Below are 22,201 nucleotides of genomic sequence, written 5' to 3' on the forward strand. Positions count from 1 at the left end.
CGGTGGGGCCGGTAGCTGCGGAGTGCAGCCCTCACCTAGTGCCCATTAAGTGGTACGTTTTCAGTAAGTCGTTACATGAATGATAAATCTAGATCACATACCGCCTAGAGAGAGAAATTTGTACCTTATGACCGAGCTCTGTGTCATCCTAGCACGTGGGAGCGGCCATAATTTCTAGGAAGTAAAGGCAGCTGCTACTGCCCCAGTAAAACTTCACTACAGAGTTGTCCTTAACTAGTCACAGAACTTGGATCCCTAACTACAACCAGCAATTAGATTAAGAAATGTGTGTGATTTTGTCACAGGTTACCACCAACCTTAGAAAAACAGAGTGCTAGCACTGAGCAGCCTGACATGGCCTTAGGGATCATTAAAAAAATATTTTTTTCTCCGTTAAGAAAACGGTAATTTTTAACCTCGTGCATCAACAAGTGACCGCTCTGTTCCAATCAATTTCTTTATACTGTTCCCAAAAGAGCAGGGGAGAGCTGCAGCCAGGTTTACTCAGGAAGGCTTAAAGCAATACAGCAGCACCAATGCAGTTTTGCTATCTGGAAATCCTCAGGCCGTTATAATACAGTTCCAGCCAGCGACTGACTGCTTGGAAGAGGCTCAGAACACAGCTCAGCCTCTTCCCGAGAAGGGTGCCTTTAGCAATTTGTTTGTGTCCAGCACAGAGACATTCTAGACCACTCTCCTACACCCCAGACCTGATGCCTTCACAGCTTACCACCTCTATCCTCCATCCTTCTGTTATCCGATATGTCACCATTTTCACTCCACTAATCGGATTGGGTAGACCCAGATGATTTTGGTTGTGGAAATAAAACTTGAGTGCTCTTGAGCTGTCTCTAGCTCAGAAAAGCCTGTACGTTCCACATCATACCCTTGCTGATCTGCTGATCATACCCATCACTGCTTGGAAGAATCCTGATGAATGACATGGGCTCCGGTAGTGCTGGAGAGGGGCCTAGTCCACTGCCAGCATCTACCGGAGCAAATGAAACACAGACTCAATTTCCAAATAAAACACTGTAAGACAAACTTTTTTCAAACCTGGTTTATTTTTCTAAAGTGAACCAAGACAAAGGAAATCTAGTTTGATTAAAGAATACTGTTAAGGGTTAAAAAAAAAAAGTAGAAAACATACTGACAAAGAAGAGACCTTGAAGGTTTTTCTGCAAGTTTTTCTGCCACTCGCAGAAGTGAGCAGGTCCTATCTACAGTTTCAATGGAGAGACCTATTTAAACACTGCTGGTCTAGTACTCTTGTTGGAGAGAGAAAAAAACCAAACAAAACAAAACCCTCAAAACCCAACACACATTTCCCGTAATGATATATAGAGAGAATGGACACAGATACATGTAAGCAATCTAGTCACACACCGATTTACATCCAAAGAAAGCCAGCTCAAAACCTACTCGCATGCAGACGCCACGTCCCTTGCAACCTGGTGTCGTTACTATTAACACAGTCACAGCTTGTTGCCCAGCTTGTTCTCGGATTGCAGACTGGTGGGGACAGTGACCATCACCTCTTCCCCTCCCTATTTCATGTTTTCATCAAGTGTTCGCCAATACCCTAAGAACAAAACCTTCCTTACACTCGATTAAGGTGTTCCCCACCCTGTCTGAAGCATTTGAATGGCAAAACATGCAGCACTTTTTTATGCATTTAAATACATAACTGTGTATAAATTCAGAATTTCAAAAACAAAGAGTTTTCAACAGTCCTGTGCTTCCAAGTCAAATATAGTGATATGCCAAAAAAATGTTCCAACACTCAGGCGTGGTCTACATTAATTTTGTCATGCGGTAGGCTAGTACTATTGGTTGGAGGAGCTTTACTTTCAGTGAATACCAGCCAAAGCAACTATACTAGAAAAAAACTGGTTTTGCCTTGATACCTTATTTTGCTGGGGGGGGGGGGAATACTATACATTTTTTTAAACTAAATTAAGTGGGGTTTTCCCCCTTTGTACACTCTTGTCTATATATACACACCACATTACTGTTACAGCCTTACCTACATGAATCTGATACAGCAGTGCTGACAACAGTGGTGTGCAACTTTCCGCAGGAAGCATCTTTTCTCGGTTAGCCTAAAATAACTCTTGTCTTGGCAGAAAAGTCCTTTTTATTAGTGCACCTCTTTGCTGGTTTTGCCAGCATAGTGGTTCATTACGGTGTGATCTTTTTCACTCTCCTACGAAAGACTGTTGTATAGCTATGCCAAGAGACTTACTGCACATAAACCAAGCCCACATGGGGTGGCCAGAAGGTTTTTTTATTTTTCCAAGCAAACCCTTTCTAACCTCAAGGAACAGCCATCTTAATCTTAGTTCCCTTGTTTATGTATCTGGATTGAATGAGCGTTTTACATACCTGCAACAGGTAACAAAAAAACCAATACAATTTAAGACACTGGCCTGGTAACAATGCAAGGAAAAAAAAGCACCATTTGAAAATAAAAAAATAGTTCTTGAAAAAAAACGCATCTCAAAAATAGACCTTAAGAACAGCCAGACACATGAGGAATTTCCTTCCAAAGACCGACCATCATTATTTCCATTCAACAATGGGTTTACCTGTCATTGTAAAGAAAGGAGCTTTTGTTTGACACTTCTGCATGGGGAATAATCCCTTTTCTCATTTGGATGTCTTCCAATACCCAGTCTAAGCTCACCCAAGTCACCTGTATAAGAAATTAAGATTCATATGGCCAGCTTGAGGTCAGTTTAAGGTTCTTCCACAGATTTGCCACTTGGTTTTGATTTTCAGGCTTTTCTTGACAAGGTACATTCTAATTGCAGAGGGATACATTTTGGGACACTGAATTATTTCTTCAATCCCTGTGATCTCCATAGTTTCCATCCTGTGGATCGTTTCTCTCTTCTAATTCCATGGCTGGTCTGATTAAAAGCCCATCCCCATTCATTCTGTAGTCTTTTATTGCTTTCTCCCTTCGCAGCTTCTGGATCTCTGCCAGCTGACGCAGCTCCTCTGGCAGCTCTGTGCAAGTGGGCTGATAAGGGAAAATAAGACAAGAAACAGAAAAGAAAAAGTAATACATATGCATACACATACACGTGCTGTACTTTTGTCAGTACCAGGTAAGAGCTCCCTCTGTAATTAGCCAATGGAACAAAACAATCATCTCTCACTAGATCTGTGGGATGTATCAACTACCTGTTTACACACACAATGGGCCGGGGGTGGGGGGGAGAAAGTGAGTGTGTGTGTCTCCCACTTTCATTTTAGCCTACTCAATGGGGAAAACATTACACTTCCATTTATTGTTTACTCCTTTAAGATGAAGTTCTTCAAGATGTCAGTAACACTTCACATATGGGTTTTAGATGTCTCCTGGGAAACTTGCACTATGAAGCTGTTGTACACCCCACTTCATGTTTACTTGCAGGAGCCACTGCAAAGGCAGCTTTCCCAGCTTGTCATTTAAAACCATGGTATTCTATCTGACAGGTAAAAAAAGCCCCAACTTATGTGGAAAAAGCCAACATAGTTAACAAATCAATGAAACAGCTGCTCAGGAAGTACGTGAGAGGAGACACACTCCTTGACTTGGCCCTGAGCAGTGCATGGGACACTGTTCAAAATATTACATTCATGGATCTGCTCCTTAACAAGGACTGCAATGCTCACCAGCTTTGTAGGAACAACACAGAAATCCACAGTTGTGATAAACTGTAGAAAGGGGAATTATGCAAATAAGGAAGCTTTGTTAAAAAGTAGTAATAAACTAGCAAGCAAATTCAATCCTAGCATGTAGCGTGTAGACAACTTCAAGACACCATACAAGCAGCACAGAGCAAACCTTACCTAAGAGCAAAAGATCACAGAACAGAGTGAAAGGGAATTGGCAAGACTACGGGTTAGGGGAATGCCGACTATGAAGTAAGCATCCCTCAGGAAAGCTAAGCCACATCCGAGTGAAGAAAATAATAAGGATGAAGTTACAGAAAAAAAACCACAAAGGGCAGGCCAGAATAATTTTATTAAAATTTAACAAAAAAATATAACAACTAATAAAAAAATTTCTGCACACATCAGAGAAGCACAAAATATTAACACGCTGCAGAGCCAAGCGATGATCAATACAAAAGCAGCATGGTAAAAACCACAACTTCTTTCTTATCTCCTACATTCAGCATGAAAAAACCCGTGGATGTTCCCATACCAAAAACATTCATTACGTACCTGGAATCTGTTTCAAATTGCCCCATGAATACCTAGTTACCGGTAATTGAAATACAAACACCAAGGTGGATTTCACCTAAAATTCCTGAACAGTAGAAGACGAAAAAGCTGAATTAGTTAACTATAGTATCTTGCTTAAAACCTGACTTGATACCCAGGGACTGGAAGATGCTAAAGAAGGTCCCGGGAAAGATGCAGGAAGCAACATGCTGGCAAGTCAAGTGTAAGTATATACATACTGGTAAAAGCACTAAGAACAGAAGAGTGGATATACAGATGTGGTGCTTTTGTAAGGGAAGCTGTGTGTCGCAAAACCTGCATCTAGAAGTTTGCACAGATCCAGAGGAAGGCTAAATGATTCAGACAGGCTTACAGAAAAAAGCAGATAAAGCACTTACTGGAAAACACCCCACCTTCCGTTCTGTTTAACCAGAAGAACCTACATCCAGCTTCCTAACTGCTGCAGTATCCTACAGCAAGGGGTAATCCATGCCCTAAACTATTTAAACTTAATTGCGTGAAAATTCAGGTTGTATGTTCATAAAGTTTAATATGTATTTGGTGCAGTCCCAGCTCACCTGCCAATTAGGAAAACTACTGGCTGAGGCATTCAATTATATTTAGACAGAGAACAGAGTTCATGCCACCACGTGTCATGAACATGTTATCTGGTATCATATACCGCACTGCACCTGGTCTACTGCTGCTTTACCTTAAGTGCACTGGGAAATGAACTGCTGCACAGGGGTGTGCAACTGCCCCGTGGTACCAGTGCACTGCTTGTGTACTGTCAGCACTTAGCCAAGAAAGCACTGCACTTCTAGGAGAACACGTACTTCTTTACACCGATGGGTTCCCAGGCTGTTTTCTTTGAACTTAAGTCCTAAACATCAGAATGCAGCTGCATTTCCAAATCCCTAACTACACACAATATGAATCTATGAGGAAAGTTAGAAATTCAGCACGTACAGCTCCTTTACTACATCTTTTCTAGTGACTGAGGTGCAGCAGCACAAAAGCCCATTTTACTTGATGTCTGCAACCACAAGAAGCACAATTACTCCTGGCAGACAGTTATGCTGAAAATGCAGGAAACTGCAGAGACTTTCAGGGTGGGAAGTTTGTGTTGAGTTCTCTTCCTCAGCAGTGAGGAAGATTATCAGTTTCTGAAAGATGCTGAAAAGGGAAGCTGAGAGTTTTGATAATGAAGTGCTGGTGATCAGAGGTTGCCGTTTTGCATCTGGTTTGTGGGTGAAAAGTCAGTTGCTTAGAAGGGAGTGTCCAGTATTCAGAAGACTTGACTACTACTTGCAGGTGAAGACACAAGAAACCACAGGAAGTGTCAACACACATTTCCAAAAGTGTCAGGATCAATGAGATGCCTTTCTTTTTCTTTCCTTCCCTCCCTCTCCCTCCATGCCTGGAGAACACAGGCATCAAGCATAGGGACTCCAGTGTTGCTGTGGCTGGAGACCAGCTCCAAGATGAAGTCAAGCTCATTGCACCCCAGGCTGCTGTTCACCAAGGCACCAAGGTGGAGCACAAGTGTAAATTGTGACCGGTCTGTGTAAAAAGTAAAATAGTCCAGTAAAAGCACCTTCTAGGTAACTTCCAACTGTAGCTCCACAAAGTGCACAGATGGCATAACACAGACCTTAGTGATGGATAAACTTTACTTCTAAATATCCATGAAAAAGCACTAGAATAAATGTGCGTGTGTCTCTTGATTATTATTTCATTCTGACAATCAGATCTGAATAAAGGCTTTTTGATTCAGGGAATTAATATAGACCTAGCCAGAAAACCTAGAAGTTGCACAAAGTTATTTTTTCTTTCTTTTTTTCTTAAAACAGATTTAGCTGAACTCATCAACTTGCAAAGGATTCCCTTAAAATTGACTTTGTTTACTTACTCAGTGAAGAAACTGAAGTAACAAACCAGTTTTAACTAAACCAAACTGCATATTTGGACTTCAAATACGTATTGCAAGCAGATTTTAAATAAAGTAGAAGAAACATCAAAAAATGATTAACAGTGAAATGGTGGTGAAAATGGCTACTTTTACTACCCATACTACAAGATTTCTAAAGCAGCTGGAGGCAGTATAATTATCAGATGTGATATTAAATAGATCTTCAAAATGCCATTTGAAATTCTCGGGACCAGCTCAATTATTTGGGTAATCTTATGGAATAAATGGATTTACAAAAGGATTGGCTCCAGCAACCTGAGTACCACTTCAAAAATTTTTCTACAAATAGCCCAATGCAAAACTGAATTTGTACTCTTTTCACTCTAACAGACTCTTCTTTTCCCTTGTGTCATGCCTACTTTTGCATGCTACTTCATACTGGAAATTCAGATATCGAGCTAATTTTTTTCCATGAACTATGAACAACTTCTTTTTTTGGCATCTCTCCCCTAAAAAGAAAAGCTTTTCTGAGTGACCTCTTCTCTTCTATCTGTGAAGCAACTATGACCTCTTGTGGTTATTTCAACTAATCCCTTCCTAAATCCTCAATAATGAGATTTTCTGCTCTGAGCCCTTAAGTAATTCCCAAAGCATTCAAGTCTGTGCTTCAGTGCTTTGTTAAACCAGGGCAAAGAAAAAGACAATTCCTTCCATGATGACAGACCTGCAGTCTCTTTTCCCCATAAATATTTCAAGACATTTACAACTGCAGAAGTGAGGCAGTAACAGGATTTAATCATGTTAGTTCAGTCTTTTTGTGATGAATGAGGATGTTTGACTATTCACTTTTCATCCAAATGTAATACCTGCAATAACTTGCATAGTTGATGCAAGCCCTCCTAAGATTACTTCATTGAAAAGACAGAAATAGACCACACCAATACCACTGCTTCTTTGGTTTGCATGGATGGGTTCTTTCTACTAGCACAGGAAGTCAAGCTCCTTAATCAAAAATCTAATTCCCCCTGCCCTGCTTTAAAAATTAACAAGCAATTACAGAAATGTCCACCATACAAGAACCACTCCAAGGTACCGGGGCATGCAATACTACTGGTTCTATGTAACCAAAGACGAAAAGTGTTACTTGACTTGGTTTTGTTCCTGCCCCACCCTGCTAATGAAGGTGAGAATAAATGAGGAAGACAAGATAATGCAGAGATGCTTTAGAGAAATAAAAATCTTTGGCCAACAAGAGACACCACTATCCAGAAACAGCCAGTATATGAAAAACATCTCAGCAGTAAAGATGACAGAATAGGAGAAAAACAGAACAAGATTATGGGACTCAGTTCTCTTACCAAAACAAAGGAACTCTGGCAGCTCCAGGTACCAACACAACTGCCTGCTCCTCTTCATGCTCCCACAAATATGCAACCCCTATCAAGCCCAGAGGTTCTCAGTCTCAGATGAGAGTGAAGAGAAGGCACATGTGCCTGTGCCCATGCCTTAACAGCTGCAGCTCACCATCCCCAGCACTAACTTGAGGTGGATTTGTGCTGATGGACTAACATGAAATGCAGCTAGGTAGATACAGACACCATCACTTCTGCTGCTCATCAAAGGAAACAAGGTACATAATGGCATAAAGTAGGGTGTACAGTTGCAGAAAAGGAAGCTGCTGTGGCTAAGTCCTCCAGAGTTACCCATCAGAGCCTCAGATCAAATCACTAACCAGAGACATAAGCAGACATACCTACCTTTGTGCTCCTAAGGGGATCTCCAGACCCAGACTGATAAGCATTTAAATAACCACGTACTACAGTTGTTAGGTCAGACATCAAGTTATCCATTAGAGATGCGTGGAGCCGCAGAAGGTACATAGCCTTCAGAGCAAGTGCTTTAAGCAGAAAAGCTGGAAAGGGTCTCAGGAACCATATGTCAGCATTCTCCTGTGTATCCCAATGCAAATGAAAGCAGTTATTTACACAGCAAAAATTATAACAAAGCTTTTCATCACATTCATCTGCAACTTGCAACATTATCTCCTGATGCCGATCTCTATTTTCAGTGCTACTGAATGCTTGCAGCTTCTAAGGCCATCTGCTTGTGGATGTTTGAGAAGAGGGAGTTTGGGAGGAGGAATTGCTTCTTTAAAGAAAAATGCCAAACAACCCAAAAACTAACAAATAATTTTTCCAGCATTTAATGTTAGGCTTTCTCTCACCCATCTCTGAAACTAGGTTGGATTCCTAAGAGCAGAGCTGAAGATCTAAAGGGAAAATAACCCTTCCATCAACAGAGCCAGGGAAGCATCTGGGGATAGTAACATCTTCAGTCATCACAACTAGAACCAGAAGCACATGAAAACAAGCCCCACTTAAGCAGCATGACTATGACACCCTGAGCAAAACTGTCACTACAGAGTGGCTTACATTGGTATCCTTACTACATACATATTACAGGATTTTTCCATCTTTTTTCTCTGGACCAATAGGAGGATTTGGTCTGGTAAACTAAGGCAGGCATGCTGCCATTTAGCTTAGATTTGCCATAAAGAATTCTCTAAATTGAAATTTTGAAAGACACTATTAGAATTCCAGAACTTACAGAAAAATAAAGCTGTGTTCAAATTAGAGGTTTCACTGAGTAGCTATTACAGCAATATCAAGTAACATTTAATCCAGGCTTTTGAGAAAGATTTTAAGACTATGAACAGGCAGTGCAAACCCACGTAAATTTACTCAAGAAGTTACAAGACCAGTACGAAAGGCTACAAAATGCTCTGATAGGAAAGATATTGTTCCTATTCAGTAAAGAAATCCTGCCTATATGGTGAGGTCTCATTACATATCTAGTTCCCATATTTAGTAGCTTCTTTGGAAGTTTTCCTCTCTCAGCCCCAAAAAAGCAAGGTCAGGGGATTAAAAACCCAGCAAAAGCTGCCACACTGGCACTGGCATATTTATATACTGTTTAACTAATTTGATATCCTTCCATGATAAGGGCACCTGAGTAGTGGATGAAGGCAAGGCAGTGGATGTAGTTTTTCTGGATTGTAGTAAGGCTTTTGATACTGTCCCCCACAGCATCTTTCTGGACAAGCTGTCCAGCTGTGAAGTGAGTAGGTTCATGGTGCGCTGGATTAAAAACTGGCTGAAGGGCAGAGCTCAAAGGCTTGTAGTGAATAGAGCTAGATCTGGCTGGCAGCCGGTCACCAGCAGCGCTCCTCAGGGCTCAGTTCTAGGGCCGGTTCTGTTCAATATATTTTATCAACGGTCTGGACGCAGGAGTTGAATGCACCAGTAAGTTTGCTGACGACACCAAACTGGGAGGTGCTGTTGACTCTCGAGTCAAGAAGAGGCCTTGCAGAGGGACCTAGACAGATTGGAGCATTGGGCTACAATTAACAGGGTGAAATTTAACAAGTCAAAATGCTGGGTTCTGCACCTAGGATGGAATAACACCAGCCACAAGCACAGACTGGGAGAGGAGCAGCTGACAGCAGCCCTGCGGAGGGGACCTGGGGTGCTGGCTGGCAGCAGGCTCAGCATGAGTCTGCAGCGTGTCCTGGCACCCCGAGGGCAGCCTGCATCCTGGGCTGCATCAAACCCAGCATCGTCAGCCGGTCAGGAGAGGGATCGTCCCGCTGTATTCAGCGGTGGTGCGGCCTCACCTTGGCTCCTGTGACCTGTTCTGGGCCACCCAACTCAAGAAGGATGCAAAGGTCCTTGAATGCATCCAGAGGAGGGCAACGAAGCTGGTAAAAGGGCTGGAAGGCATGTCCTGTGAGGAGCGGCTGCGCACTCTGGGCTTGTCTGGTTTGGAGAGAAGGAGGCTGAGGGACGACCCCGCTGCTCTCTGCAGCTTCCTGGGGAGGGGACGTGGAGAGGGAGGTGCTGAGCGCCTCTCCCTGGTACCCAGGGACAGGATGCCTGGGGAGGGATCAAAGCTGCGCCAGGGGAGGTTTAGACTGGCCATGAGGAAGCACTTCTTTACCGAGAGGGTGGTCAGGCCCTGGAACAGGCCTCCTGGAGAGGCGGACGATGCCCCAAGCCTGTCAGCGTTTAGGAGGCATTTGGACAATGCCCTTAATAACATGCTTCAGCCTGGTCAGCCCGGAACCGGTCAGGCCCTTGGACTAGATGATCATTTTAGGTCCCTTCCAACTGAAATAGTTTATTCTATTTATCAAGCAAGTCTGTTCTATTTATCTCCAAATCTTAGGAGCTCCTGGGCCCATGAAGTTCTCCCTTTCTTGTCCCCATCTGAAAGATTAACAAAACCAAGGACAATAGAGAATAATGATTTGGAAAATGCTGCTGAACTGCACAAGCAAGAAAAAAAAATCGCTACTCTCATTTTTTCATTCTCATAAGTGCTGGAAATAAGTTTCCTCTTTCCCTACTTGACTCAGGATTCATTTTAACCAACTTGTTATGTTGGAACTAGGTTTCAGATTTAGTCAAATACATTAAGATATCCAGAACATTTTTAACCCAAGTTATATGCATCCTCTATTGTACAAGGTCTGTGGTTTCTTCAAAACCTCAATTTCACATGAGCTATTAGGAAATAGCAGCATAAGCACTAATGCCAACTAAAGCTTACATCTGTCTCCCAAGTCTGTGTTACAAAATGACCTAAACTACAGCAATTTGAGCACTGCTTTTTGAAAAACTGACAGAAACATCTCAAGATGGGCAAAGCATAGCTCACAATTGAGTCTTCAGAAGGTGCCCCACTGAATCACTCACCGAAGCCATCTGCTGCCTGCTCTTCATGATGGCATGCCATTTGGAAGGTATCTTCAAGTGCTGCATCAAACACTCCTGTAATGTGCAGACACGGTGTGGAAGGAAGCCACCTGTTGCCACCGAGAACTGCAGAGCATCAGCAACCTGTGATGGAAGGGAGCAATATGCCACAACCAGCGTCTGTTAACCCAAGGCAGGGAACGTGGAGGTTTGACAGTGGGGATGCGTATTAGAAATAAAGTACGCTGCAAACAAATTAATTCTCTTTTTGACTGCATACAGTTGCAAAGTAATCTGAGTCCTTAAAGCTGTTCAGTTACATAAAAGGCTAAATTAATTTTTAAAACTTAACCTTATGTAAATTAGTCTAAGGCTCTTTCTAGCCCAGCACTCTTGTCTCTGGACAGCAGGTGGTTAGGAGCAGTTATCAGAAGAGAGTAAACATACAGTGATACTTCCCCAGGATATTTCTGGTTTGGTTTTTATCTAAAACTGAAATAGTGATGCAACATAAGGAAAGCATGATGAAAGAATATGCAAAGTTTTCAAAAACCTTTTGCCTAAAACCTGATTTTGCCAGTGAGCCTTACCGTTGACAGCATACAGAGCCAGAAGGCAAGCAAACAGCCTCCAGCAGCAACTACATGGCATGGTGTTTGCTTGTTTCTCATCCTGGTTTCGTCACTTTACAGAAAGAGTAGGAACAACCTTGACTCTTATCCCTAACCAGGGAACACAAAGATGAGTGGGATTATTGCAACAGGTGCCAAAAGAAGACCATGGAAAAGGGAAGCCTGGAAGAGAGTCCACTCACCAGGGGAACAGAGAGGAAAAAATAAAAAGCCTGCATCCACATTCAAAATCTGAGAGTGAACTATTTGTCATTAGAACAATCCACCCTGGGGGTGTGCCCCCTGCTCCAACCTTTTCTGCTTAAGCAATAGCCACCAGTGGTGGTCACAACGGCTGTGTCTGGCTTAAGCTGGAACTTGGGGAGACAGATAACAACACAATATTTAAGGGTCACAAATCTTCCTCAACAGTTGAGGGCTAGCTGAACATGTGCCAATCTAAAATACGGCCAATATGCAAACAGGACTATAAGTCAATGATCTTACTTCATAGATAATGGACAGCTCAGGGTCTGCTGAGCTCTTCTACACGGCAGCAAGCTGCACGACAGGATCTCCCTTTGAGTAGGGACACCTCTCAAGGTTACTCCTCGAGGCTCGGAGATTCCTTGCCACAACAGATTCTCAGTAAGCGATTAGTAGCATGCTAAACTTTGAACTTTCCCTCTCAGTAGCTGTATGCAGATGAAGAGGAACCTCTAGAAAGACCTTCTCAAGCAGTTACTTTTACTCAAAGTCAAAACAAAGATGATGTTCAAATTTCTGGAAATATATTCCATTCTTCTAGATGGTTAGAGAGAGGGTTTCTAATAATAAAAAAAAATAATCAATGCTTTCCAAATAAGGAGAGAAAAGACTTAAATATTTAAACAAATATGAAAGCATCCTTGTGCTCAATATTCATAAAAGGTTTAATCTGAATGAACAAGGTTATAGAATAAACTTGCCCACCACAAAAACATTATTTTAGCTTACACTGTGAAAATCTTTGTCCAAAGTCACTCCATGCTAATGGTTTGGATTCAAAGGCAGAAAAACTACAATATGCTAAAAAGTAGTGTTTCAGCATTGATCTGTGGAAGCAGACTGCAACAGTGACTTGTTCACTGGTACATTTTATGATTAAACCTTGCACGGACCTCTGTCTCACAAAAAGTCTCAAGCTGTCAAATTTTCTTTACTCTTTCAGCACACACCTCTAGGAAAAATGCTATTATTTCTTTTGGTAGTACACAGATATACAAGCAACAACATTTTACAATAGCCAGGGATTTCAGAGAGTGAGAATACCCTAGCCTCGTGATGCAGCGTAGAAGCGTCCCAGAAGGCAACGTTAGGGAGGTATGCACTGACAACAGCCAGTTTGCCTGCTCACTATCCAGCTTTTTAGGCTGCTATAGCCCAACAGGGCCACACACATACCCCCAAGGCAGTCAAATGTGAAATAGCAATATCAGATTTCCACAAACAGTATCATTAAAAGTTACTTCAACAGGTGATGCTTAAGTGCTATAAGAACATCAGTGGGGAAGACAGTGAACATCAGAAACCTTTCACTGCCATCCTCTGCATGTTGTGTTAATTATATTAGGTTACTTATTGCAAGGAATAAACAGTTGCAGCAGCTGACCAAAACTGGGGATAAATAACACTTTTCAAATTATGCAGGCAGGATCCCATCTAAACCAGAGTTCTTCATTCCATTGCTGTGCTTTTTAAGCAAAGTCTCACTTGCACACACAGCCTGTTCCAATTTTAACAACACTGGGAAGCTGGCTCTAAGACGTGCTTCACAAAAAGCATCTATGAGAGTTTGGTCCGAGGTATCTCCCAACTATATTCTCCAGCAGTACAGAGTAAAAGAAAAGACAGCTTAATTCCATAGTATCAGGTACACTGCAGGGTAGCCAAAACCAGACTACTTCACTAGCTTGCTTACATCAGAAGTAGGATTCAGGCCAATGAATTAGAGTAATTGAATTTAAACCTTGAGATCTATCAGTGCAAGAAAAGCATGCACGTCAGCTCATACCAAGACAACAGAACAATGAGTGCAATCCTGCATGCCTCAGACCCTAGGGTGGATAGTTCTGGTTAGTTATTCCCCCTGTATCAGTTATGTGTTCTAGCCAGTACAGCTGGGAGCACTGGTGGGAATTTTCACCCCTATCTTTTTCATGCAGTCGAGACTTAACACTGACTGATATTTGACCTGTAATAGAATAAAATAATTTTTAGGGGCAAAAGGCCAAACTAAGGTCAGCGACAGAGAAACCTTTGCTGTATAAAGCTTACTATGTAGCCCAGACTTGGGCTTTGAAGAGTTAATATAAGCAGTCATATCTATGACACGAAAAGTCAGTATACAGGCAAGGACAAGCCACACATAACTATGCGTAACATATCCATTCCCATTATGAAAGATCATAGCCATTATGTTATTTTCTTCTCTCTTGAAAGGCTCTAATCCTCCTGTTAGTCACACATTAACTACCACAACTACCAGGGCCAGCACCAGCAAAAACAGATTTTGTGGTAACCTGGCCTGTTCTCTCACTTCCACAGCTGTTTTTATTAGCAGGTGCTTCCTAGTGCTGCATACTTGTAGCCTGAATCTGTTTCTACACTTGTGAAAGGGGCAGAAAGAATAACAAAATAAAAAGCACAAGCCGACCTGGCTCCTGTTTAAGCCACAGTAGCCTCAGGTTGTGCCAAGTTTGATCAAGACCAGTTAATACATCTTTTAAAAAAACACATTAAACTTGCTGCTAATATTAAATATTAACTACCTTCGAAAATGGGTCTACACAAGACTCTAAATAACACTATCAGCCTTGCCTGCTGGTTCTTTCTAGCTAGAACAAACCCATTACATTTACATGGTTCAACAACAGTCACATTCTAGTAATGTTAAACCTCCCCTGAGAGAATGCCCTGAACAAGGCTGAAGTTTCTCTTGTTGAAACTTTTGCTCCCGACCAGAACATTTGAAAGGTACCTGTGTGTCAAAGACATTGAAGAGAAGGACACCGTACTGGTGGAAGAGGCAGTCTGAGATCCCGCGGCAGTCATGCATGACCTGAAGCAAGAAAGAGCCGTCAGACAAACTGGTGTCCAGCTGCAACTTTTCTGGTGCAGCTTGATCATTATACGTGTATATGACCTCTGCCACCACAAATGGCCTCACACCCCCTGTACCCTTACCTTCAAGATGTTTTTGTCTTCCAGCACCATTTGTAATCCATTTTTGAAAGCCTGAGGTCCCAGAAGGAAGATATCAAACAGAAAAATATGGCTCTTTGTTCCTATCTACAACAAACTCATTTGCAAAGAAAATGAGTGAGGGACAGAAGAACAAAGGATTTGAAAGTAGGAGAGAGCGCCCTGTTGCCCACAAGCCATAAACTCCTATCTACAGGCTTATTCTGGGGAGAGCAGGTTTAGTTTCCTTAATGCTAATTCACTAAACAAGTCTTGTTTGTTCCAGAGATGCTTGGAGACTCACAGTAATTAGGAAGAACAACGCAGCAGTCTACTATACGCAGTTAAATACAGCATTTTGAGACATATCAAGAGCAAACCCTATGCACAGTACTTAAAATAAATTCCTACACCAATCACGGTGACGTTTTCAAAGAACCACTTCCAACAAAATTCTTGTGCCCGTGACATTCCTTTCGTTGTCAAAGACCACTACCAAGGAAATAAAGGACATAATTTTCCATTCTAGCATTTCAAACAGGATATGAAATTTAGGTTTTGCCTATGTTCAAATTCATAATGGTTTAACAAAAGCTGTTATTTGAAAGCAATTTAGCCATAGCAAAACAAGCATTTTGCAGACACTTCTGCTGAAATGAGTTAAATTTGAAGCATGAACTCCCACACAAGTTTTTACTTTGGATAAACACACTTACTTTTAGATCCATTTAAAAATAAACTAAGATGGTTTTGAGCTAACAGATTAAGCTATTTTCCTTTCTGTCCCTTCCTTTTCAGATGTTGACAATATCACAGCTAATTAAGATACTGTATCATCTTTAGATGGATTTTACTCCTTCAGTTATATTTGTGTTGTGATTAGATTTGTAGTTTTTCAACAGGTAACAGCTGTACTAGTGTAATACCTCTACCTGTATACAAGTATATAAAGATGGCAAACCAAGTATGTTACATTGCTATATACAAACATATGTATTACATACAAGTTTAGTAATTATTATATTGCCTTATAATGGCATAATTCTTTCTGCAACAGGTCTTTTATTAAATATCTGATCTGTCTTGAAGAACATTATAACCCTTACCAAAGCAGTTACTTAAGTCTTAAACACTGGCTAATCCCCGAATGTTTCTCAGTTATGCCTCTATTTAGTGGCACATTTTGGGAAACATCTGCCTCTTACCTCAAGCCATGAGAGTTTTCCATGACGACACAAATTAACACCTTCTCCTGCTACACTGATAACGCACTGCTGTTTCAGGTGCAGCACCTAATGAAGAAAACAGGGGTAAAACAAATAATGCCAGAGAATAATAGGCAGAGGGACAAATAGTAAACTGTGATTTTTCTGGTCATGTTCCATATTTAAAAAGGTAAATACAGATCAAAACCACAACGAAACTCAGATATATAGTGATCCACGAGAACCAGACAGAGCATCAGTCCAGATGCAGATAGACAGCTGGAAACAACACAACTAGAAACATGAATGATAGGTTTAGCAGAGATTATGGGTAACTAAAGAATATAGACTCCCGTGATCTCCTCCCAAGAAATTCTCCTAAGTAGGCTTTAGGAACTTCCTTAAAGTCACATAAAGAAGGTATTCCTTTCAGATAAAAAGAGAACTCATTTCCTAAGGTATAAAAGAAAAACCTGCTACTCTCACAGGCACAAGAAGTTTTCAGACAATTAAGATAAAGCAACCTGTAGCGCACATGTAACAGAAGAGTAGAAGGCATAAACAAACAAAAAAGTCAGCTTCTTTTTAAAGCAACAGTTAGATTCCTGCGTAAACAGGGAAATCTCTTCCTGGGGAAGAGCTTTTTCCTCTGTATGCACAATAGATTTACCGTACTATCTCAACTGATGTTATTGCAAGACAAAAGGGCATGGAGGACCTACAGTATTACTTGTCTAATTCAGGATTTTAAAAATGCTACAAAATTTAATAATAAATCTGTCATTGGCTCTGAGTTCTGAAACAAAGACATTTTACCAAGTCCACTTACGCTATTATACATGATTTAAGAGAAAAAGGTACAGGCATGTCTGGAGTTCCAAATACCTACAAAAACAACACAATCAATTCCCTCTCCAAATGCCAACAGATTCTTGTGTTGTTCCCTTCTTAAACAAAATAATTGCACACTAGACAGTAATACTGACCCTTCACCTCCGTTACTGGTGATGCAGAGTCTGAAAATAGCAACCAACACACACTGATGCAGATTCACATCCACCCACTGCAAACTCATGTGCACTGCACTCTTTCCCTGCATATATGCACTATTTAAATATACTTTGATGCCACAGAGATACCATTTCTACTTGACTTAAAGAAGCCAGTTACTACCTATTACTCAAATTTCACTGCAGTCTGGAAAAGTGATTTCCAGTGTAAGATGTCATGAAGCCTGTGCTCACAGTCTTCCCACCTAATGGATCTACTGACTATTAGAATGGAACAGGCTTAGAAGCCATACATGCTGCTTAAGAACATTAATTAGTACTTACTGCTGGCTCAAATTTCTGCTGGAAACAATCAACAACTGTGTACTCCACATTCTCTTCATCCTTCTTCTCTAAAAGGAAGGAAAAACCCCAAGCATTAGATGCTTCCTCCACTTAACTAAACTTCACACAAGGGTATGTATTTTATTGTGTGATCGCTCTACTTTTCTGGTTTAACTATTCAGTTCTTCCCACTGTACTTCCTGAGCACACCCAAATGGATTAGTGAACTCTCTAATTCAGATCAAGATTCAGTCTAGAGCATGACCCGAAATTCTGGTTTTGGACAGAACAACTGGCTGTTTAAAAGTGAGTTGCAGCATTACTTGTTGTTGTTATGATGCGTAAAGGAAATAAAGTTTTCAGTTTAAAAAATTACTTGCATTAAAAAAAAAGCACTCTAATTTCCAGGCCTGTACAGGGAGGAAAAAAGATTGTAACTAAGACAAAACTAACAGACAGTGGCACCACAGAACATGGATACCTAAGTGATCAAGGGGGCAAAGAGAATTTAAGTCAGATTTGAACATTTTTTAACACCTGCTTATCAATGTCTAATGAACAGGTAAAGAAGGGTTCTCTTAAAGATTCTCCCTTCTCTTTAGGTAACATGCAAATATTAACAATATGCGTCCATGAAAGACAATCTTCTAAACTCTAAAACACTAGTCAATTGAAAGGCCGCAAGAAAAAAATTTTAAAGGCTCTCCCTGATGACATAAACACGTGCTCATTTTCTCCCCCGCTACTCAGATAAACACTGCTACTTTCCCTCTAGCCTATATGTGCCTTGCACTCCTGTCACGGTTCTATGAGAACAGAATGAGCTAATCGCATTTCGGATCTGTACCTGTACATATGTATACAGCAGGAACCACAGAACCAAATCCATGCATGCATGTGACAACCAGCACTGACCCAGAGAGCAAGAGTCTTACTGAACTTTGAAATGACATACATTTCAGGAACAAGTACAAAAATAAAACAACCACTGTAGGGGAATGCTCTCTGCTTGAAGCACTTTGATATACAAATATCCCAGGGGTGAGTGCCCAAAGGACGGGGCCAGGCTCTTCCCAGCGGTGCCCAGCGACGGGACAAAGGGCACCGGGCACAAACTGCCACACAGCCAGTTCCCTCTGAGCCGGAGGGAGAACGTGTGTCCCTGGCGGGTGGTGGGGCACTGGGGAGGCTCCTTCTGCGGGGCCATTGTGCAGCCTGTGGGGAGAGCCTACGGGAGCAGGTGATTGGACTAGGTGAACTCCAGGGGTCTCTTCCCACCCCAACCAGTCTGGGATTCTGCGATTTCTCCAAAAGATCAGTTGTGCTGCTCAGCCAATTTTACAGTTGATGAGAGCTACATGGAAAAAATTCTGGAAAGCAGATATATTTCCTTCTGATACTTGCAAATATATCTGTAGGCAAAGAGCATGTCCACCTATGGGTAACGAGCTCTGTACCTATCTCTCTATAACCACTGTTCTTTCAGAATATATCCTGTTCTGATACAGGCAAACCAAGAGATTACAGCGTTTGGGAAAGATGCTGTCCGACAAAGACAATCTAACTACATTGCTTAAGTAATATCCACATTACCTGAGAGGGAGTATTTTAAGCTATCTGAGGCTCTGAGCTGGCTGCCTAGGGGAACGTGAGAAGAACTCCATGGGCCACAATCTGCTAGTCCTGCATCTGCTTGTTTGTTCCCTTCAACAGCTGAAGTGCACCTGCACAAGCAAGGCAAACCATACATCGGCACAGAAGTCAAAACATTCCACATTCCACCAGCATGGATGTTTTAATAAAGAAAATTATTTCATCCAATGCCATCTACCTGTGTCCAAACAATGAACATGAAGCTTATTTTGCACAAAGGAGCCTTTATTTCAGATAAAATGTCACATTTATTCTGAAAGTAAAAGGTGAAAGCAGAACTTGGAACAGATGTTCACTGCAAAGGACAGCAAGAGTTTCAAGGAAAGAAAGAGTTCAAAAGTATGAAGAACACAGTACCTGACCTGAGCCCAAGAGCCACACAGTTTAGATATCTGTAAGTCTTTACACTGAATCAGTATTTGATCCATTAGTTACTGTAATTGGAGGGAAATTTTACAAGTTCACCAATATGTAAACCAGTTATATCTGTGGAAACTTTACTGTAATCACCTGGAAGCATCTCAGGACCAAAAAAACCAGTTAAAATTCACCTGACTGAAAGATGTCTCACATAAGATGCTTAATTTCTACGAGACGACAATCTGAGGTCAAGAATACTTCACTGGGAAATATGACTTATTAGTATAAATTTCCTTATATTGATATAAAATCATCCCAATAGGATTACAGAGCTTCAATCATGTATATCTCAACAGAATAAAACATAAAAACCCCTTTCTGATCAGCCTTTAGATGTAGCTAAGAACCTAAAATTGTATATTTAGAGGATTAACACAGGAATCTGCTACCAAGCTAAGCATATTCCAGTATGTGTGAGCGAGCTTAACAGGGAGAAAGAAAATGAAAGAGCAGCAAGACAACTGCTGCTAAACACAATTCTATGTGCTTTTTAACTTTTCAAGGACTATTCAATAGACACCATTTCATTCCTACTTCTCTTAAGAGGAAGAATAAACTATTCAAACGTGGTCTTGTGAGAAGACTCAAAGCAAACCCATCTAGGAGCATGGGTCTGCAGGAGTTTGAAACATATTTTTACCAGATTCCTGGTGTCACATTTATATATGTTTTGAGAGCATCTGTATAAACCTAACCTTCCCTGTGCAGCTGTCCTGGAACTGTTTCTCCACAGAAGAAATGCTCATGGGAAATCCTCCATGACACCACAAGCCCACAAGGAAACAAACCAAACCAAACGCTTCTACCTAGGAACACTAGTGGGAAGAAAATAAAAAAGGAAAAAGCAAGAGAAATTGTAAGCGATAGCGTGGGAGAACCTTTTACACAGGGGAGGTCTTCCACTCGCCACCTTGTTCACCTCTTTAGAGCAGAGAAATACAAACTCAGCACAGTTGAGTCTGAACGTCAGTATTATACTAAACGTAAGCGGTGGCTCCCCTAGCGAGTGCATCCCACCCCTTATCCTACCGTGAAAGGAAGGAAACATTTCAACATACTTGTAGAGCATTGCTGTTCCCTTCCCTGAATCTGGTTCATCCAGCAGTTCCACTGCAATAGAAACAAACAATTTAACCTCTAGTGCCAACAAGCAACTTTTTGACACTTGTTATCTGCTAAAAAAAGAACCATAACCAGTACTAACCACCATAGGACATGGCCATAAATGCAAAAAAAAAAGAAACTGAACTCCAAGTATGGTTTAAATAATTTTAAATTCACTCTGATGTACAAATCTACATAAATTAACTTACATTGGTAGCCTAGATAAGGTGTACTTCACAACTCTAGCACTTAAAGAAGACTAATGGCTAAGCATCCCACCAAAACCAAAGTCAGTATCAAACTACAACAGATTACTTTACAGACTATTACATACACAATCAAGCAGGTACAAGGAAAAAGGCAGAACAGAGTCAGTTAATCACTTGGCAGGTCTAATTACTGCCTTTAGCTATTTCTCCCTCAGCACTTTGCTCCTTGTCCCCAAAGCAAAGCAGATGCCAACAGAAACACACAGGACCTTTAAACACTAGGAAGACTTTTCTTAAATAATCCCATATTCTTATCACTAGTGAATCATGGAAAGAGGCTCAGATAAACAGCCCGCTTAATAGAGGCGCTTTTGCCCCTATGAGTAAAAGCAAACCAAAGTTAACTAGAACTTTAAGCAATTTAACTTCCCAGCAGAGTCCATTAGTGAAAGTCTTGCACATACAGAAACACCACAATGAATGCAACTTGCCTTCAGGATGTGAACAGAGGGCACACTTTCCTCAGTGTATTACCTTTGGAATGGTTACTTTCATTAGTTGCCTCACTGGACTTTATTCATTACTTAAATAATAAACTTTAATGCAGTACAGTCACAAGACCATCACAAAGTGTGGAATTATTATTTTTTCACTAATAGATACTTGGGGAACCCAAGTTGTGTGATTTATATGACATTCTATTTCCTACTGATTTTAAGTAGTAAGATGTGTAGCTGAAGAATTCAACAGTGGCCAACACATGGATTTAAAACGATGAGTGAAGTGCAGGCACGACCCCTGTGCCCCAGAACGAAGTCAGGAAAGCCTCACCATTGACTATTTCATGGCCAAAAAACATCTTTACTCCTGGAGTGCTTCTGCCAGTTTCCACGTTCTTCACTGAAATGCGGGAGGGGAAAAAATACAGACATAGGTCAAGGTGCACGGTTGTGAGCAACAGCTTGTTACTTGCAGGCGCCGCCAGCCCACAGGAGCGCGGTGGCGGCTGTCCCAAGGGAAGGGCCTTTCCATGAGGTGGCTGCGCACCCGCAGCCGAGGCCAGCCGGGTGCTGCTAACTCGTGCTTTTAAGGGCCATGTTACTCGCCCTACTGTCGGCTCCCGGGAAGCCCCCAGGGGCGCCCCGTGCCCACCTCGGCGTATCCGCCGCCGCCCCCCCCTCCCGGACACGGCGCCCCTCAGCCCGCCCGCTCCCCCTCACAGGCTGAGGCGCCGGCGGCCCCGACCTGTCCGCAGGAGAAGGCTCCGGTCGGGGTTCACACACTGCAGCACCCCCTGGAAGACGCCGCATTTTAAGGTGACTCTAAGGGGTCTCCCCAGCAGGGCACGCAGGCGCTCGCCGCTGAGGGACATAGCGCGGGGTGAGGGTCCCGCCGCACACCGCAACCCCCCTCCACACCGCGGGGGGGGAGGGACCACCGGCGCCCGCGGCCAATCACGGAGGGGAAGCGCCCGGCGGGGCGCGGCGGCCTGTAACGGCCGCTCGGGCGGGCGCCTGCGCTGTGGCGGGGAGCGGGGCGCGCAGGCGCGGCCGTCGGCG

General features: G+C 42.1%; 1 protein-coding gene across 5 annotated transcripts; it reads right to left on the reverse strand.

Moving 5' to 3' along the window:
- Window positions 1-1,069: 1,069 nt before the first annotated feature.
- EXD1 (exonuclease 3'-5' domain containing 1) lies at window positions 1,070-22,155 on the reverse strand. Of its 5 annotated transcripts, XR_005105191.1 has the most exons (12): window positions 21,888-22,155; window positions 21,474-21,542; window positions 20,388-20,439; window positions 18,850-18,980; window positions 17,257-17,324; window positions 15,923-16,009; window positions 14,721-14,825; window positions 14,515-14,595; window positions 10,885-11,028; window positions 7,888-8,079; window positions 4,219-4,303; window positions 2,918-3,025 (listed from the first exon to the last, which is right to left on the reverse strand). XR_005105191.1 is itself a non-coding variant. In XM_037393424.1 (11 exons), exons 1-11 carry the CDS (start codon window positions 22,012-22,014, stop codon window positions 2,846-2,848), a joined length of 1,182 nt encoding a protein of 393 aa, XP_037249321.1. In that variant the 5' UTR covers window positions 22,015-22,154; the 3' UTR covers window positions 1,070-2,845. The 5 variants fall into 5 exon arrangements, 3 of the variants coding, with proteins under 3 accessions (XP_037249321.1, XP_037249320.1, XP_037249322.1); XM_037393424.1 differs by lacking the exon at window positions 4,219-4,303 and having other exon boundaries at window positions 1,070-3,025; window positions 14,721-14,771; window positions 21,888-22,154; XM_037393423.1 differs by lacking the exon at window positions 4,219-4,303 and having other exon boundaries at window positions 1,070-3,025; window positions 21,888-22,154.
- Between the last annotated feature and the right edge of the window lie 46 nt (window positions 22,156-22,201).

Source organism: Falco rusticolus, chromosome 7 (assembly GCF_015220075.1).
Source record: "Falco rusticolus isolate bFalRus1 chromosome 7, bFalRus1.pri, whole genome shotgun sequence".
Lineage (NCBI taxonomy): Eukaryota > Metazoa > Chordata > Aves > Falconiformes > Falconidae > Falco > Falco rusticolus.

Excerpts from the sequence above, each read along its gene's own strand:
- EXD1 (XM_037393423.1), bottom strand. The coding sequence starts at position 22,014 with ATGTCCCTCAGCGGCGAGCGCCTGCGTGCCCTGCTGGGGAGACCCCTT. Across the intron at positions 20,440-21,473 it reads TGGCCATGAAATAGTCAATG|TGGAACTGCTGGATGAACCA; the intron begins GTGAGGCTTTCC and ends TTTCTATTGCAG. Across the intron at positions 8,080-10,884 it reads GCAGGCAGCAGATGGCTTCG|GAGAATGCTGACATATGGTT; the intron begins GTGAGTGATTCA and ends TGGGATACACAG.